The sequence below is a fragment of the Triturus cristatus genome, chromosome 9 (assembly GCF_964204655.1).
Source record: "Triturus cristatus chromosome 9, aTriCri1.1, whole genome shotgun sequence".
NCBI lineage: Eukaryota > Metazoa > Chordata > Amphibia > Caudata > Salamandridae > Triturus > Triturus cristatus.
The window spans coordinates 719325312-719344639 of NC_140592.1; the positions used below are offsets into that span (position 1 = coordinate 719325312).

A 19328-nucleotide genomic window follows, 5' to 3' on the forward strand; every position below is an offset into this window, starting at 1 on the left:
AGACCACCCCGGTGCTGTAATTTTGTACTTGTGGTACTGCTTATGCTCTAAAATGTATGTAATCAGGGAAACAAGATGAAACAAATTGTTACGTTATGGCTGATGTGTATCACTGTGGATCTTAAGATGTATTGATTGTCTTTGTTGGTGGAATAAACTTTAAATGAAGGTTTAAAAAAAAAAGAATAAGGACCTCACCCAATGCAAAAACTACAGACTCATTTCTTTATCAACACAGATTGTAAAATGTTTGCCAAAGTCTGAGCTTTACGTCTGCTCCCTTATATGCCCAATCTTGTAGAAATACATCATGTTTGGATTCATCCCCAACAGAAATGTTGCTGAAAACTCTCGTACTTTTTTAAACATCCAAAACAAACCATCTAAGATTAAGGTCCTCTTGGTGGTGTTATCAATGCATGTGGAAAAGTCCTTCAATAGGGTCAAGTGGTGTTTATTATCAAATATTTTGGAATGGCATGGTCTCCGCTCTAATTTTCGTCATCTTATATCCTTACTTTACTCCTCACCATGTTCCTTGGTTATAACAAACAGTATTTGCTCTCCTTTTTTTCTTCAATCAGGCAGTCAAACCACTTTAGATTTGAGAAAGAAAAAAGAAGGGCCGGAAAGCCGTGCTAACCTAGCACGAAGAAGAGGACACCAACTGCTTTGGCCCCAGCCCTCCCGGCCTGTCCTGTCTACAGCCTGAGCACAGCAAGAACCCCTGCGAGTCCAGCAGCCAGCAACCCCCAGAGCCTGAGGGCCTTCCCTGCTATCTTCCCACAGACTCTGTCTCCTGCGAGAACCGGATTTGCTCAACCAAAGACTCACCTCCAGAATCCAGATTCCATTGACTCCGTGATTGTGCACCACTCTGCACCCGACCCCACGTCCCAGCTCTCGAGGCCCAACACCCCAAGAGGTCTCCGCAGCAATCGTGACCTGGGATCTGATGATCCTGGACCTCCCTCAAGATTCCCGATGACGCCTTTTGCCACAACCTGAAGGGTCCCTCCCCGACCGCGACAGAAGCTGGTAGGAAAAACCTGATGCCAGAAGACAACTCGGCACCCGATGCCCCACGGCCTTGGGTGGCCCAACCAACAGTATCCAGGCATCCCTCAAGATCCCAATAGACCCAGCCAGTGGTCGCCTTCAGGAAGTCTCCCTGTCCGAGACTGCAGCAACTTTCTGGAACCAAAGGTCCCCATTTGAAACCACCGGGTTCCCGCTGTCCGATATGCACCCTGCACCCGGCCGCCCCAGTGCTGCTGGTGATGCAGCTCCTGTACTGGTCAGTGGCCGTTGCAGTGCTGACCTTATCTCCAGGAGCTTGGCTCCCCCAACCGAGAGACCTCCTCGTAAGCAGACCCTAACTGAAGGCCCCCTCAGCTTCGTAGGCATTGGGCCACTGCACTCTGCACCCGGCCACCCAGTGCCGATGGTGATGCAACTTGAGTGCCCTCCTAGACTTTGGGGATCCTTGGTCCTAACCCCCCAAACTCACCCTTGTGAGTCGAGTACTTACCTCCAAAACCAATAACCATTTTTCTCCAGTAGGAACCCATATTATAAGGTTTTTGGACTAAACTTGCTTTAAGTGTGGACTTGCTAATGTATGGGAAAAAGTTAATTCAAATGCCAAGTAAAAAAGTCGTACTTACCTTGTATTTAGAATTTTCAGGGTGTGGTATCTAGGCATACAACCCCCAGTACTCAAAGTAATCTAAAAGTATTTCCTGTATGATGCAAACTTCATTTAAAAGTGATACAAACTTGTAAGCATTGTAATTCAAGCACATCTGCATTTCTTGAACAGTTGTGCATTTGAAAGTATATTTTACTCCCCTGCACCAAGTCCTGCTTGGTTTTAAAATACAAACCAAGTATATCTTTTTTTATACTTACCTAATTGGTCTAGATTCTGTCTCTGAGTGTGTGCATTAGTTATTGATTGAGTGAATACAATAAATGCTTAACACACCCTCTAGATAAGCCTAACTGCTCACCCACACTGTCACAAAGAGAACTTTTAGTACTTATCTAATTTAGCCTCTGCTATACCTATGGGGACTCCACGGACTCTGTGCACGCTACATCTTACTTTGGTATAGCTTATACAGAGCCAGCTTCCTACACAGGCTATAAGCTCAATGTAGATAGACTGAAATTCTCCCACTTAAAACACACTGTCCTGGGTTGGTCTTTGCAGACGCAGCATTGTCCTGGAATTCTTTTTAAATCAAATGCCTGGGTATATGGTATTGTAATACTCTCAAGAATATACACTTAAGACCAACTCACATGTTTAATCGGAAAATAATTTAAATCTTTCGCAGAAATGGTCTCCACTATATCTTTCCTGGTGTGGTTGCTTAGACACCATCAAGTTGATGCTTCTTTCTATTATTAACTTTTTTTCTTATGATGCTTCCTATTAGGCTACATAAGTCCTTCTTTAGTTCAATGGAGAAGATCTTGTCCAGATTTTTATTGCAGGGTAAACCCACTTGAATCTCACTCTTGAAATTAAAATTTCCCAAATTGCTGAGATAACTTTCCTGACTGTTTAAACTACCATAAGGCTTGTGGCATTAAGCAATGTCTTTCCTATCTGTTTCCACTGACTGATGTTCCCCACAGGTTGTGGTTCTCCATGGAAATAGCATTTGTTTCTCCTTTTTTCCATTAACACATTACTTTTATGTCTAATCCCCGAAAAACTTTGGTTACCCAGTATAGGCTCTCATGCTTGTGATATCCTGAAATCAAGGGTTACCTCGCACCTCACCCCATTAACCACTTCTTTAATAGTCCTAGCTGGCATAACAGTTTATTTAAGAAACATGGTAGGGCTTTATGTTGGAAGACATGAATGAATAAAGGTATACTACTCATTTTGGAATTATATTATTTAGACTCCTTCAACTCTTTCTCTAATCTTTCATAAACATATAGTCTACTTCTTAGTATGCTACCCCAATATCAGGTACTTTCCACTTTGGTTCAAGATGCTCCTAAACAGTATACATACCCTGTTACCCCACTTCCTACCTCCTCTCCCCATCCAATTGCAACTTTCAACCATCCTAAAGCAGCATGCATATATAAACCTCTAAGAATGTCCGGTTTAACTAGGGTCAGAACATCTACTAAGACAAAGTGGGAATCTGTTCTTGGTGTTGTATGCAAAAGACACACAATTATGCCACTGGATTCAAGCTAGCCTGGCCGAAGAAGGGTGACATACCCTGAAACCGGTCCCAGGATGCTTGTCTCTGGTCCAGGGAGGACCTGGCCTGGCAGTTCAGTCTGGACTGTTCCCATGGGGCACAGGGTCAAGACCGATTTGCATATGGCTGTGTCCAAACTGGGGTGGCTTAGTGGGCTAAAGAACGATGAATTTAACCCAGATCTTTTGACTGGGGGAGAATGTTTGCATTTTCAGCATTCGGTCCATCATTTGTTTGCTGTAACACTTGGTGTTGTATGGCCAACCTTTTTATGGGATAGACTTAGGAATAAGATACATTCCACTGCCTGGTACAGCCAGTCTCACTCAAACCTTCTATTATTTTATAATAGACTGTTTTACACTCTTGTTTGTCTCTTTAAGCTTACACTTATACAACATGACACTTGCTGGTGTTGCCATAAGCAACATGGTACTGTTTTTCACATGTTGTTTCTTGCCCAACTCTATCCACTTTTTGGTCCTTGATATGGTCGTGCATTGGAGCTATCACCAAGATTTCTCCTCCTCTTTCATATGATTTACTGTTTTTGGGTGGCTTGCACAAAATCTGGAATTCACAGACATTTCTTGGAAAACTCACATATATCCTGCTTTCTATGGCACTCTTTATTATTACATCCAATTGTAAATCTTGCGACAATATTACTCTTCTAAGGTGGTGGAATTCAGTTTGTTACCAACATAGACTAGACAGTTACAAACCTGATTCGATGAAAGTTTCCTTCAAGCGCCATCAGATTTGGATGCCACTCAGTAATTATCTGTCAAGCACTGCAAAGGAAATGGATTCTCCCCTCCCTCTTAACTGTATATTGTATCACCTGCTTAACTCATTATGGAATATCTTTATGTTTGTGTTATGCATGCTGAAATCCGTGTTCTTTTTCTTTATCTATAAGGCTATCACTAGATGTATTTATTTATTGTAGTTTTTCTTTCTTTCTTCTTCTATTCTCCTTTTTTCTCTCTTTCTTCTTTTTCTCTAATTAAAACTTATGGGTTCACCTCGCATTTTCCTCCTTGTTCAACTAATTTTTTTCTCTCTCAAATGTGGGTATAAATGGTATTTTACTTAACTCTAAGAAATTACAATTTCCCATCTTTACATAAGCAATGTATTCTAATGTATTTTGTTCTTTGCTCAATGACATGTCTTTCAAAAAAACGTGCCCTTACAAAGAACGCAATTCAAATATCACGCAGTGTCAAAGATAACAAAAATAAGTACAGCCATTAACCACACACATGGGGAAGTGAAAGATCCCAGTTATTGGGTACTGAGTGGATTCTGCTCTAGTAGGACAACAAAATCCAGTCTAGTCTAATCTGGACTCGAGACACTACTATCTTGAGCTGAAATTTTCAACCTTCAGCTCAGTGATTGTGTCATCTCTTATCTGTCAGAGGCAAGCTTAGAGCGTATAGCTCATTTCCATGCAGATCCATATACTTCTCCCTTACTATTATTTTTCAGTGTCAGGCTGATTCTCTCCTCTCCTCTCTCAAGCACTACACCTCCAATCACCCTAATGGAGCAAAGCAGTAGGGTAGAACCACTTCTAAGTGGTATCTGCCTAGTCCTAGCCTCGGAGATGGGAGGAGACTGGAACAACAACTCTAGTGTCCTATTATAGCCTTATAGCCCTGCTGCCAAGGGCTATAACGGTTGTTAAAGGCCCTGAACCTGAGTTGCGGTGAGGGCTTATAACGAAGGAGAGGGCCTTTAACAACCGGTATAGCCTGAGGCAGAAGGGCTAAAAGGCTATAAGAATATTCCACCTACCCTCGGGTAGAATGTTCTAAATTAAAAAGGGTGAAACATGAAGACAAATATTGGAATGCTGGAGCTACAAGCTTATACCAGCCATTTGAAGCCTGGAGCTACCCCATTGTCTTCAATAGTATTTACACAAGGCTTCAGGGAGGTGCGTTTTGAAAGTGATAAGCCAAGTACTGGAAGCAGGGATAGCTTGATATTAAGCAGTTGTGCCGACAGAGGTACTCAAGCGGTCAAACTAGATGAAAGGTGTCTATTCTGAAGCCATTTTCTGGGTTGACAGGAAATAAATGCAGATTCCCTAACCTTTATAAGGCAGGCTCCAGGACTTCCGAGTGGAATCTTTATCAGGGGTGTCATATTTATGAAGGAGAAACTCTATTGTGTTTTACAGCATCCTTGTCCCCCCAGGGCACACCCTCTACACAGTACAAGGGAACAGTTTCACTTTGAGAAATGGATAGCTCCCCCTTTTGGGTGCTGACATCCATTTTTTGTTTCCACAGCTTTGGTATCAAAATATGAATTCACTCGATTGGGATTTGGAAAGAGCAGGGGACACCCATTTTACTTCTTTTTTCCTACAGTATCGTCACAGTCGGAATATGTACACTATGAGTCTGAAAGCCATTTGTGCTTTACTACTCGCAATCAACTCTTCGAACATTGCAATATGCCTTTTTTGCTGTCACAAAGCTTGTGATTTTGCAAATTGCAGGCGTTGCAACGACAAAAGAGGCTTTGTACATCAGACACTAGGGGGCATATTTATGAGAGAGTTGCCTCACGTTTGCACCACACAATGTGGTACATGAATGAAGCAAACCTTTAAGTCAGATTTTTGAAGCCACGCAAAGCCACTTTGCATGGCTCTGAATGGCTTCAAAAATCTGGAGTAACACAGCCCAGCGCAGCGCAGCGCAGCGCTCATCACTGTGTTGCATTACTCTGCCCTGGGAAGGCTTTTCAAGGGCATTGTGTGGGTGTTGCCATGCAGCTCCGATCGATTTTGATGATTCCCCAGATTTACAAGAACTTGTAAACTTAGGGATGTTCCAAAATCCCACACCTTCCAAGGGGAAGCATAAAGAGGAGAAATATCTGAATCTCTCCTTGTTTTCTCCTGTTTCTATGTGTGCTGCATTCTGTAGCACACTTAGAAAGAGGAATATACCTCCCAGGATTGTTTTTGAACGGGAAGGTGCCCCTTCCTGCACAAAAACAAACCTGCATGCAACACAGGCACCCTTGCACCATGGTGCAAGGGTGCATATGTTGGTGCTAAGCTGCCAAAAGGGGGCCAGCGCAAGGAAAAGGACAGGAATGCACTGTATTGACTTAAATGGGGCGCATTCGTGCCCTTTCCCCGTCTCGCAGAGTAGTGAGCTGTCTCACAAGCTCATAAATGTGCCCCTAAAAGTTCCTTCCGTGTGCGCAACTGTCCACTGAGCTTGTCAATTACTTTTTTGCTCGCCTTTGTTCTTTATAGGTGCCCAAAAAAGCAGAAACGTAGTTTGACATTTCAGCCAAGTGAAAAACTAGTGGGGAAAGATGAATTCCCATGCGGCAAGAAGCTAAAGGGAAACCACTGTAGGCTAGAGGGCAGTGTGCTGCTCCCAAGAGTGGGTGGGCTGTGGGATCCTGAACCCATCCAACCCAAGGGGCAGCCCTGACACATGCATTGCTGTTGCAGAGAAATAGTCTTGATGAGTACTATGCCAGCCCCTAGGTCATTGGGGCTTTTCATAGGTTATTCTGCAGATCTGTAGCATCTTAGCCAATACAATTGGAAAAGTCAGCCGAAAAGTGGGCTGTGTTTTAAACTACTTTTATGAGAAGAGGACTCTTCCAAGCCCCCCTGCTCGCTGAGGTCATTCACTCAGCATATTATGGAGCTGCTGTGAAATATGTTCAGAGCTGCTTTTGCATCAGAGTCCAGCCTTGATGGGTGACAGTCACTAAACTAAGTGTAACTCTCTGATCCTTGACTCTTCTTTCAGCTGACCCTGAGTTCCTCAATCAAATTAGGGGGTGGGGGTGTGCGTGCGTGTGTGTGTGTGTGTGTGTGTGATGGAACAAAAAAGGATGAAAGATAACTTCCAATGTCAAACTTACTTGTGGAGAAGTGTGGCTCAATGATTAGAGCAGCAGACCCTGATGCAGATGTCTAGCCCAGGACCAGGGTTCAATTCCCCGCCTCGGCGGGTCTTGGGCTCAAACATTCCACGGACCTGATAATTCTTTCCTCGGTGCCATTCCAATCATGGAGTCCCACTCTGGGCAATAGCTTGCTTAATCTCCACAACAGCCCCCACAACGCTAAGGATGCCTGGCCTCCACCTTGGGGGTGCCCAGGAGTGGACGCCTCACAGGGAAAGCCAGGATGGGTTCCACAGCGGTATTCGTACAAGCACCTTGAGACCCTTGCGGGTGAGTAGTGTGCTATACAAGTATCAATTTTACTTGTCAACCAATATTCGACCAATGAGCGTCCAATAATCTCCATTATGTCCAGGTTCGTTCTGTTCTATACTGCAGGGGCGGCCGGTAAGTTAGGGAGGGAGGGAGGGGTGGTGGACGGGACACACACGCACACATGCACATAACACTCACAACCATGCATTTACACACATGCGCACGCACACTGGCAATCAGGGAGTGCAAAATGGCTGCTTTGGCAGATCAAAGTGCAGACCAGTTTTTTGGGTTGCTTTTGGACTTTTTATGGTCTTGGTCGGTCGCTTTTTAATGTTGATTTCCAAGATATTACCACAAACGTTGCATGAAGCAAGCACAAATGCATGCAGTCTTCCATAACGTGCAAAGCACAGGTACAGCTCCTCGAAAAATTCCCAAACGGGCCCGATTTGTAAATATGGGCCACAGTGTTAGTTCTTTGATTGGCTCATGGAAGCAACTTTTATTTTGCTGTCGAGGCTTATTTTATTTCCTACTCCGACTCTGATGTTGTCACATCTAAGGTGCTGCACGTGTTGAACTTGCTTTACGGTGGCAATTGTAAATCCCTTTAAACCCATTGCCTGGTAACGGTACTTGCAAAATCCCTCTGCTAACACAGCCAAGGCACAATTTTATCGTGTGCATGCACTTTACCCCACATAAACGAAATACCCTCTGTTACTTGATCCTTCTGTCGCAGTTAATCCTACTTAATAAAAGTAAAACTTTAACTTGGCAAGGCAGCGAAATCTTATATAATCTAGGAAAGAATCATTTCGACGACCTGCCGCAACTTGGGACTGGAAACCGCTGCCTCCCTCTTTCTCAACCGAACATCTCCCCAGTCCGGAGAGTAAGCGCGGCCATTCCTCTATAGAAGGCCCGGACAGGAGCACCGTTGGCTTGGACCGCACTGGGCATCCGAAGGCAGAAGTAGAAAAGTAGAAGCAGGGCGAATTCCAACCATTCCAAGCCAGCTCGGGGAGCAAGGTTAAATCAAAGCCCCAGCCTGTCTGTAACTAGGAGCAACTCTAGCCTTCAACAGACTTGAGACAAGCACCATCTGCTAGTAATAAAGACACTCCTGGTTTCTGTATATCTGTACTTCTGTACATTAAAGGCATACATAAGTATTCTGTTATCCACTACAAGTTGATTTGGGAGGAGCATAATTTCCTACCTCAGATTAAATTAGCTTGCTGTGTTCCTGTGTGCGCCACCATGTCGTTTGGAGATCTCCTCGACCAGGTCGGCGGCATGGGCCGCTTTCAGTTTATTCAGGTTACTTTGCTAGCCATCCCCATCCTGATGATGGCCAGCCACAACATTCTCCAGAACTTCACGGCCGCCTTATCAGAACATCACTGCCAAATCCATGCCACAGAAAATGACACAACCTGGGCCAACGTGACGGAGAAGTTGGGCTCTACAGAGGCCCTGAGAGCTTTCATCCCATTGGATGAGAATCAGAGACCTGAGAAATGCCTGCGGTTCACCAAAGCCCAGTGGAGGTTTGTGAACCCCAACATCACACGTGACAACTCTACAAGAGCAGACATGGAGCCCTGCTTGGATGGATGGATTTATGACCGGAGTGAATTTGCTTCCACAATCATCACGGAGGTAAGAGATCAAGCCATTGCAATCCTGAGACAATAGCATGTATTGAGTTTGTCCATGGTCTCTGTTTTGAAGATTTTCTCTACTTATGCTGTCATTTTCAGTTTATCTCCTGCCCAAACCTTTGCAAAAGCAACAGCACCGTTGCTTTCAAGAGGAGCCCTTACCTGTCCTCTAGGTAAATCATTTATTGATATTCAAAGACAGCCCCCCTTGACCTTTACATGAGGTCACCTGTCGACAGCAGCACTGGGCTGCTGTTTGCTCGACTCAGCACTAACAATACAAAGATGTTACATAGACAGGAAACACCTTCATTTTTAAAGGCATCTTGCAGCTTAAACATATGACAGTCTCTTTAAAATTCTAAAAGTCTATTTAATTAACATGCAGATCATTTCCCCTTAGTGCAATTGATTATATCGGTACATTGAGAAGCGTATTTTTAACAGTGATAGTTTTCAAACATGAGCTGAGAAACATAAATTCTTCTCCTTAACATGACAACTACTCGAATAGTGAACTAAAGAGGCTAGTCAGATGTTATGTGCACTCTTTCGGTGGCGTTGGTTCCTATTATACAGGAACAACACCATAGTTTTCTAAATCAAACACAGGAGCAGGTTTTGTACAGAGCACACACAGAAATAATGTATTTCGAGGTCCTCTTATATGTGATTATGAAAATAAAGGAGGGAAAGTCAAATTAAACAATTGCCTAGGATCACACAATTTGGTAAAGTGGGGAAGCTGGGATTTATCACAGGTTTTCTGGTTTGACATTGTTTAATTCAGACACTAGGGGGCATATGTATCAAACGATTTTGTATTCGCAAACGCTGCGAATCGCAAAAAAACAGCGTTTGCGAATACAAAATCGCAAAAGGAGATGTATGAGGCATTTCAGCCTCGCAATCTTAAGGAATCGCTAAATTCGCGATTTCTTAAGTTTGCGTAAGCATTTAAGAAATCGCAAAATTTGTGCGATTTTTTAAATACATCCCGTTTTGCAATTCTCAAATAGCGATTCTCAAAAAATCTCTATTTGAGAATCGCAAATGGAGATGTTGGTACATATGCCCCTAGATGAATATTGTTCTCTTTTGCCTACACCCACCTTACCACCAAACTTCCCAACTCCCTCGCTCGACCGCTATATACCCTGTTGGCTTCATTGGAGCCCTCAGACACATCACAGACCAAACTTTGTTGCCCCTGGGGAAATGTCTGCAAGTACCCATGCAATGACCAGCAGTTGCTAAATCCCAATAAATCAATTGCCAAGTCTTGGGACGATAAAGGACCCTTTGACTTTTAATGGTTTGTACGTGTTGTTCACATGGAATTAAGTCGTCATTGCTAGAACTTCGATATGTAATACTCTAGCGTCTAAAGATGTTTCAGGCAAAACTATGGAAAAAGGGAAATTATATCATGTTCCTTGTTTTGTCTCTATCCCCCTATGACTGTGCGGGATGGTGGCAGCAAAAAGGTGCAATTACAGATTGCACCTGTGTGCATACAGTCGTGCATCATTTACGAATTACCTAGATTAGTGCGGCCTACATTGAACTGACATTTAGACCACTACTTATAAACAAATTCGACAATTTTACGATTATTAGTGTAAGAACTGCATTTTGCAAGGTCACCCAGGCCAGTGGCTGTCGTATTGTTGACCTATTGGGTTTGACAATGTTTTCTGCCAATGCTCTGCAGCATCGGCCAAATAAGATAAAAAGTGCCATTAAATATGTCCGCTCATATCTCACCCTCATACGCGCAGCAGTGGAATGACACAGGCATCGTTTTTTTTTCAATTTGCCAAACCAGGATACCAAACACTACTGGGATCAGTAAATTAAAAACAATATATTTTTTTGTGTAAAATGGTGTTTTAGGGAATTCAGAGCGATCTGGCAGCAAATGGCAGTTGCAAAGTCTTCCCAAAAAACCAATATATTTAATGGACTGCAAGGATGAGGGAGCAATGGAGGAGACGGTGAGAAGCAACCGGAAATTGGCAGGGGCAAAGAGCAACATACATGCGAAAAACACTTTTTATTGCACCGTGGAGCAGCCTGGCAGTAAATAGCAAAAACTAACATGTGCTGTACATAATGTTGAACAATGTCAAACATTCACCCCATTACAGAGATCTGGGCCTACAGCTATCGTTTTTTTGCTCCATAATCCATTACAGTTTAAACCCAGCCATATGCAAATCAGTTCTGACACTGTTCCTGGCCAGGTTTTCCCTGGACTGGAAAACAACTAGCATAGGACCAGTTTTGAGGTTACACCCCTCATCAGCCAAGCTAGCTTGACTCCAGTGGCATAGAGTGCACAGGACCAGATCTGGACCCAAATCCATTGTTTTTTGCTCCCCATGCCATTGCAGTTTAAACACAGCCATATTCAAGTCAGTCTTGACCCTGTTCCCCATGGGAACAGTCCCGACCAAACTGCCAGGCCAAATTTACCCTGGACTGTAAAACAAGCATCCTAGGACAGGTTTCAGGGTTTAACCCCTCATCAGCCCGGTCAGCTTGACTCACACAAGACCCACATCTGGGCACACCCATCCCACTTGGGGTGACAAATGAATAAAGAACATGTGATGGACAGAATGTTGAACAATGTCAAACATTCACCCGAGTGCAGAGATCCAGGCCTACATCCATCGTTTTTTTGCTCCCCAATCCATTCCAGTTTAAACCCAGCCATATGCAAATCAGTTTTGACACTGTTCCCTATGGGAACAGTCCAGCCCGAACTGCCAGGCCATGTTTTCCCTGGACTGTAAAACAAGCCTGCTAAGACCGGTTTCGGGGTGTTATCCTTCATCAGCCAGGTTAGCTTGACTCCAGTGGTATGGAGAGCAGCTGCCAGGCCTGGAAAAAAAATAATTAGCAAATAAAAAGTTTGCGTTTGACTGTGAGCAGTAGCGGAGCAACAGATGACTTAATGGGGCGGATGACAGAGCAGCAATGGAGGTATTTGAAGGAGAAGCAGCACATGATATAGAGCAAGAAAACACATGCACTTTAATTTAGCATTTAATGAAAAATAAAATAGTAGTTAATAAAATGTGAGCAGTGAGATTATACAACTCAGTCAATCACAAGGATGTTATGTTGTGGCATGTTATGTTAAGTCAAAGTGTAGAGCACAACATATCACCCGTAAGGGTATACAGGGACTGGAGCAGGAGTGTAGGCCGAGCAGAGCTCCTACTTAAACAGCCAGGTATTCAGTTTTTAGAGGAAGTCGAGAAGAGAGGGGGATCTGGATGTGTTGGGGAAGGACATTCCAGGTCTTGGAGGCAATGTAGAATAGGATTGGCCTTCTCTTTTGCTTCTGTGAATGAGAGGGATGCATGTGAATGAGAGAGAGGCTGAACATATTTCACTGATGGATGATAGAAGTAAAGGCGGTGGTTGAAATAGGCAGGTTCAGCATTTTCAAGGGCTTTGTAGGTGTGGATGAGTATCCTGAATTTGCAGCTTTTGCAGTGTAGTTTTCTGAGGTGGGAGTGATGTGTGTGGGATGTCTAGGATGAGCCTTGTAGCAGTGTTATGTATGTCCTGGAGTCTTTTGGTAGGTTTGTTGGAGATGCCGGCATAGAGTGCATTGCCGTAGTCCAGTCTGCTGTTTATGAGGGCCTGGGTGACTGTGCATCTCATGTTGATGAAAGCCTCTTGAAGATCTTGCATAGCATTCTTAGTAGGAGGAAGCAGAAAGAGGTAACTGTGTTCACTTGCTTGGTCATCATGTGTTTTTTGTCCAGGATGAATCAGAGTTTTCTGGCGTGGTCTGTAGGGTTGGGCGTGGGTCACAATTTGTCTGGCCATCAAACGAAGTCCCATGGAGAGCACTTGTTCCCAAAGTTCAGGACTTCTGCTTTGTCCATGTTGAGTTTTAGGCAGTTTTCTTTCATCAAGTTTGCCAAATTGGTCTTGCAGGTTGTGAATCTGGTCCTAGTGGTGTTGTTTTCATCGGCGAGGGAAACAATGAGCTTAGTGTCATCATCAGATGAGACAATGTTGAATCTCTGAGCACCTCTGACCCGGGTGAGAGGCGTATATATAGGTTAAAAAGGGTTGAGCTGAGGAAAGATCCTTGTGGGACTCCACAGACAGGGTTTTTGGGTTCAGAGGTGTAAGGTGGGAATCTGACTCGCAGAGTTCTAATGGAGTGTGAGAAGGTTATCCATCTATGGGCGGCTTGGACTCATGAGATGAGGGTACTGTGGGATATGGTATTGAAAGCTATGGAAATGTCGAGAAGGATGAGAGCTGCAGTTTTCCCTCTATGATGACCCGTCTGGGGAATCCTGACTGAGTGATGTCGAGGAGGTGGTGCCATTCTAGATGGTTGGATTGTTGCCAGTTGATTATTTTCTCCATGGCTTTGGAAGGGAAGGGTAGGAGTGAGATTGGTCTGTAGTTACTGAGTTGTTTCAGGTCAGACAAGGGTTTTTTTTGGAAGGTTTTGACTTTGGAGTGTTTCCAGTTGTCTGAAAATGTTGTGCTGTCGATGGAGGTGTTGATGATGGTGGTAACGTACACACAGATCTAGGTTGCTCCAAAGTAGTAGATATGGTGTGAGCAGGAGTAGATGAGGCATCCTGAGAAGATAGATTTCATAATTTCAGTGTTGACTCATGTGGTGAGGGGGCCCCAGTTCATTACTTGATGGTTGTTCATGGTGGTGCTGGGCTGTAGTCCGATGGGGTCTTCTGAAATGTGTCGGGATTCAAAGTTACTAGATGTCTTGAGTATTTTGTCGTGATAAAAGTAGGAACGTTAGTTGCAGAGGTACTGTGATGGGGTGATGGTGGTGGTGGCTGCTGAGGGGTTCTAGAATTATCTGATGATGTTGAAGATTTCTATGCAGTTATTGGAGCTAGTCTCCACTCTTAGTGTAAGGGCTGCTTTCCTGGCTGCTCTGATCTGGCTGTGGTATCTTTCAAGTGTGGATTTGTAGGTTCTCCGTTCATTGGCATCTCGGTAGGTTCTCCATCTTCTCTCCAGCTGTTTGTGGTAACGTTTGAAGTCTCCCTGGTCTTCTGTATACCTGCAGGCTTGAGTGTTGGTTCTTGTTTGACTGACTTCCTTCAGGGGGCCTAGTGTGTTAGAGCAGCCTGTGATTATGTTGCTGAAAATCCTTATGTTGTTCTGCCAGTTGCCAGTGAGGTCAGGTTGGTTTGATCTGAAGGTGTGAGTCCAGTTCACTTCCGCTTCTTGCTCCACTTGCATCTGAAGTTGCTGGCTGGCCTTGGTATTCTGGAGTGGGTTGCATTGATGTGGAAGTGCACAATGGAGTGGTCCATCTAGGTGAGTGGGGTGAGATGGCTGAAGGTAACCTTTTTAGCAGCTGTGAAGATAGGGTTGAGGGTGTATCCTATGTTGTGTGTCAGGCCTTGGAAGGTAACGAGGCTATGCTCCAAATGAGGGACAGACACAAGAAGAGGAAGGCAACCCATCAATTAGGAAGCAAGCAAATGAAAGTGACAACTAGGCCAACAAATGGAAGGCAACGGGCGGTCTCTAATTCAACTGTAAGTGGTATGATCCATAGTAGGTCTTTCACAAACAAGATAGGTAAGGGCACTCTTTAGGGAAGACCTAAAAATGGTACCAAATCATGTATTTAAGACATACTATTTCATGTACATTGACTTAAAACACTGTAGGGTCATACCACATAAAGTAAGAATTGGAAGTGCTAATTTAAGGCCTTGCCTCTGCCACTGTTTCGATCTGAAAGTTGTCTTAAATTAGTGGAGGAGCTGCAGCAGCAGCAGCATTTTACCACACTAGACAGTGATATATGGTTGTCTGCCACCAGAACTTTAAAAGAATATAATTTTTTTGGCTGTAGATGTAACAGCTTTTGTTGACATCTTCAACGTAATTACAGAGCACAGCAAAAAACATTATATTTAAACACAAAGCAGAATAGCACCTCAACAAATGCAAAGTAGTACACAGCACAGCAAAATAACTATAACAAAATGTCTCTATCCCCCTATGACTGTGCGGGATGGTGGCAGCAAAAAGGTGCAATTACAGATTGCACCTGTGTGCATACAGTCGTGCATCATTTACGAATTACCTAGATTAGTGCGGCCTACATTGAACTGACATTTAGACCACTACTTATAAACAAATTCGACAATTTTACGATTATCAGTGTAAGAACTGAATTTTGTAAGGTTGCCTGGTCCCACTGTCAATGCAAATTTGTACAGGTGGCAGATCAATTAATGTACTTTTGTGTTGTTGCCCTTACGCATTAATGCAATCATTGTAAACCCTCTGGTGGGTGGTACCATGATAATATAAAACATTAAATGAATAAACAAATGGACAATAAATGCATGAATGGTAATAACTGGGATACATTTGAGTCTTTTGTTTTGAATGTGTGAATTTGCATTCTTTGTGATTAACTTACTTCACCAAAAGCATCAGCCCTGCGTATGCTTCTGAAGAAACAACATATTTCATGATTTGAACTTTCCCTCACTTGTCACCGGCGCCAATGCCCACCCAGTAATAAAATCTGAGGGGCAGATTTACAATAAGTGGCTCATCCCTGCATATCAGCAGGGATGCGCCAGTTATTTTGCGTCACAGCAGACAACTCTTGCGCCACCATGGATGCGCCACATTTACAATGCGGCGCACCATGGGGCAAGAATAGACAAATGCGTGATGCATCTGCTGCCGTAAAGGTGACACATTGCTGGAGTCGCGTCTCAAGCGCGACACCGCTCCAGCAAGGCTCGGAGTGCCCCTTTGCCTAACATGCTGCGTCAATCCTTACGCCTGCTTCAAGCAGGCGCAGGGTTTTGACTCAGCATGGCCGTAAAAGGGACTGAGTGATTTCACTCAGCCACTTTTAGGAGACGTTCCTGCGCCGGAACGCCCCCCCCCGTGCCGGAACGCCCACATGTGGCGCAGGGCTTTACAACGTGACGCATCTCCCTAGATGCGTTACGTTGTAAATACCCCGCAGCATGGCGCTGGCTTTGCGCCACCGCTGCATCACATAAGTGATGCAACAGCGGCGCAAATGTGGCGTACGGGGCTTGTAAATCTGCCTCTCAGTTGCCAAGATGCAAATCATTTCATCTTCTTGGTGCGGGAAAAATAATGCTAGAATGCAACCATGTTGACATGAAAGAACCACGTGACATGAGAACGATAAAGATCTGGGGTAGCCAAGCTCTAAAAGGCAACACCACCGACGTCCAGATGGCAGAGAAACTGCAAATATGTCATTGAGATCAGGTGTTGCTATAATATATATTTAAAACGTGTTTTCCGGATTTCTATCCTTCTCAGTGGTTTGCTAATAGTTTTACAAAGTATGACAAGGTTGTAATTGCAAGAAAGCAAATGCTGCAAAATGCATGACCGTTCAACACTTTGCTGCCTCACCACATGTTTAGTAGAACAGAGTTTCTGTCCTCAGTCATGAGGATTTTGTAAATGCAGAAGCAAGTGCAAACATATCTACAATTCTCTAGTGTCACAGGAAACAAATTTGGTCGGTAAACCACCCGAAATAAAATAAAAATCATACCAGACCACATTCTAATATTACACTAAATGAGCGACCTTGCCCTTACCAGAGGTGTTCAGGATGTTCTTTCTTCCACATGAATACCTTTAGAAAACAAGCATTGCACTGTCGTATTGTTGACCTATTGGGTTTGACAATGTTTTCTGCCAATGCTCTGCAGCATCGGCCAAATAAGAAAAAAAAGTGCCATTAAATATGTACGCTCATATCTCACCCTCATTTGCGCACCAGTGGAATGACACAGGCATCGTTTTTTTTCAATTTGCCAAACCAGGATACCAAACACTACTGGGATCAGTAAATTAAAAACAATATATTTTTTAGTGTAAAATGGTGTTTTAGGGAATTCAGAGCGATCTGGCAGCAAATGGCAGTTGCAAAGTCTTCCAAAAAAACCAATATATTTAATGGACTGCAAGGATGGGGGAGCAATGGAGGAACCGGTGAGAAACAACCGGAAATTGGCAGGGGCAAAAAGCAACATACATGCGAAAAATACTTTTTATTGCACCGTGGAGCAGCCTGGCAGTAAATAGCAAAAATAACACGTGCTGTACATAATGTTGAACAATGTCAAACATTGACCCCATTACAGAGATCTGGGCCTACAGCCATCGTGTTTTTGCTACATAATCCATTACATTTTAAACCCAGCCATATGCAAATCAGTTTTGACACTGTTCCTGGCCAGGTTTTCCCTGGACTGGAAAACAAGTAGCATAGGTCCAGTTTTGAGGTTACACCCCTCATCAGCCAAGCTAGCTTGACTCCAGTGGCATAGAGTGCACAGGACCCATATTTGGGTACACCTGTGCCACTAGAGGTGAAAAATTCAAAAAGAACACGTATTGGGCAGAATGTTGGACAATGTCAAGCATTCACCGCAGTACAGAGATCTGGCCCCAAATCCATCGTTTTTTGCTCCCCATGCCATTGCAGTTTAAACCCAGCCATATTGAAGTCAGTCTTGACCCTGTTCCCCATGGGAACAGTCCAGACCGAACTGCCAAGCCAAATTTACCTTGGACTGTAAAACAAGCATCCTAGGACCGGTTTCAGGGTTTAACCCCTCATCAGCCCGGTCAGCTTGACTCCAGTGGCATGGGGAGCACAAGACCCACATCTGGGCATACCCATCCCACTTGTGGTGACAAATGAATAAAGAACATGTGATGGACAGAATGTTGAACAATGTCAAACATTCACACGAGTGCAGAGATCTGGGCCTACATCCATCGTTTTTTTGCTCCCCAATCCATTCCAGTTTAAACCCAGCCATATGCAAATCAGTTTTGACACTGTTCCCTATGGGAACAGTCCAGCCCGAACTGCCAGGCCAGGTTTTCCCTGGACTGTAAAACAAGCATGCTAAGACCGGTTTCGGGGTTTTATCCTTCATCAGCCAGGTTAGCTTGACTCCAATGGTATGGAGAGCAGCTGCCAGGCCTGCAAAACAAATAATTAATTAATAAAACATTTGCGTTTGACTGTGAGCAGTAGCGGAGCAACAGAAGACTTAATGGGGCGGATGACAGAGCAGCAATGGAGGTATTTGAAGGAGAAGCAGCACATGAGATAGAGCAAGAAAACACATGCACTTTAATTTAGCATTTAATGAAAAATAAAATAGTAGTTAATAAAATGTGAGCAGTGAGATTATACAACTCAGTCAATCAAAAGGATGTTATGTTGTGGCATGTTATGTTAAGTCAAAGTGTAGAGCACAACATATCACCCGTAAGGGTATACAGGGACTGGAGCAGGAGTGTAGGCCGAGCAGAGCTCCTACTTAAACAGCCAGGTATTCAGTTTTTAGAGGAAGTCGAGAAGAGAGGGGATCTGGATGTGTTAGGGAAGGACATTCCAGGTCTTGGAGGCAATGTAGAATAGGATTGGCCTTCTCTTTTGCTTCTGTGAATGAGAGGGATGCATGTGAATGAGAAAGAGGCCGAGCATATGTGTCTGATGGGTGATAGAAGTAAAGGCGGTGGTTGAAATAGGCAGGTTCAGCATTTTCAAGGGCTTTGTAGGCGTGGATGAGTATCCTGAATTTGCAGCTTTTGCAGTGTAGTTTTTTGAGGTGGGAGTGATGTGTGTGGGATGTCTAGGATGAGTCTTGTGGCAGTGTTATGTATGGCCTGGAGTCTTTTGGTAGGTTTGTTGGAGATGCCGGCATAGAGTGCATTGCCGTAGTCCAGTCTGCTGTTTATGAGGGCCTGGGTGACTGTGCATCTCATGTTGATGAAAGCCTCTTGAAGATCTTGCATAGCATTCTTAGTAGGAGGAAGCAGAAAGAGGTAACTGTGTTCACTTGCTTGGTCATCATGTGTTTTTTGTCCAGGATGAATCAGAGTTTTCTGACGTGGTCTGTAGGGTTGGGCGTGGGTCACAATTTGTCTGGCCACCAAGGGGAGTCCCATGGAGAGCTCTTGTTCCCAAAGTTCAGGACTTCTGCTTTGTCCATGTTGAGTTTTAGGCAGTTCTCTTTCATCCAGTTTGCCAAATTGGTCATGCAGGTTGTGAATCTGGTCCTAGTGGTGTTGTTTTGATCAGCGAGGGAAAGAATGAGCTAAATGCCATCATCAGATGAGACAATGTTGAATCTCTGAGCACCTC

General features: G+C 44.0%; 1 protein-coding gene across 2 annotated transcripts in view; it reads left to right on the forward strand.

Annotated features, from left to right (window-relative positions):
• The first annotated feature begins 8292 nt into the window (after nucleotides 1-8292).
• LOC146798598 (solute carrier family 22 member 6-A-like) overlaps nucleotides 8293-19328 on the forward strand; it is a 536863-nt gene continuing 525827 nt past the window's right edge. For both annotated transcript variants that reach the window (XM_085625904.1, XM_085625905.1), the window contains exon 1: nucleotides 8293-9119. In XM_085625904.1, coding sequence (XP_085482030.1) covers nucleotides 8718-9119 — 402 coding nt within the window. In that variant the 5' untranslated portion in view covers nucleotides 8293-8717. The remainder of the gene's footprint in view (nucleotides 9120-19328) is intronic.